Genomic DNA, 519 nt, shown 5'->3' with positions numbered 1-519 from the left:
TTACAGGGCAGGCGGTCACACCTGCAGGAGGGTGCTAGGCACAGGGGCTTAATCCTGCCCCCATGGGCATGGTGAGGCGCCAGGCAGGCATCTGCTGCAAACCTGCAGCCCCAGCTTCCCACACCAGTGCCGAGCCATGCCCTGCTCCCGCAGGAGCGCCCTGAGGAGGGCCAGGCCAGCATCTACCGCTCTGTCATCATCAACACCTCCAAGGAGATGATGTGCTTCAGCGACTTCCCCATCCCCGAGGACTTCCCCAACTACATGCACAACTCCAAGATCATGGAGTACTTCCGCATGTACGCCCGGCGCTTCGACCTGCTCCGCCACATCCGCTTCTGAGGGCCGGGGAGGTCTGGGGAGGCAGCAGCAGGGCCAGGGGTGCAGGGTGCCTGATGCCTGCTCTTCCTACACCTAGACCAATGTGCGCCGTGTGTCCAAGCGCCCTGACTTTGCCACCACCGGCCAGTGGGAGGTGGTGACGGAGAGCGAGGGGAAACAGGAGGCAGATGTCTTCGA

At 63.2% G+C, this 519-nt stretch overlaps 1 protein-coding gene across 1 annotated transcript in view; it reads left to right on the top strand.

The window, feature by feature from the left end:
• LOC104543402 (dimethylaniline monooxygenase [N-oxide-forming] 5-like) overlaps window positions 1-511 on the top strand; it is a gene marked incomplete at its 3' end in the record, with an annotated part of 795 nt that extends 284 nt beyond the window's left edge. Inside the window, 2 exon segments of the mRNA XM_010188009.1 lie at window positions 154-363; window positions 419-511. Coding sequence (XP_010186311.1) covers window positions 154-363; window positions 419-511 — 303 coding nt within the window.
• Window positions 512-519: the final 8 nt, after the last annotated feature.

This window comes from Mesitornis unicolor, unplaced genomic scaffold, assembly GCF_000695765.1.
Source record: "Mesitornis unicolor isolate BGI_N332 unplaced genomic scaffold, ASM69576v1 scaffold41087, whole genome shotgun sequence".
Classification (NCBI taxonomy): Eukaryota; Metazoa; Chordata; class Aves; order Mesitornithiformes; family Mesitornithidae; genus Mesitornis; species Mesitornis unicolor.
Note: the sequence above shows the minus strand (reverse complement) of the source record. Positions and strands in the feature narration are given on the sequence as shown.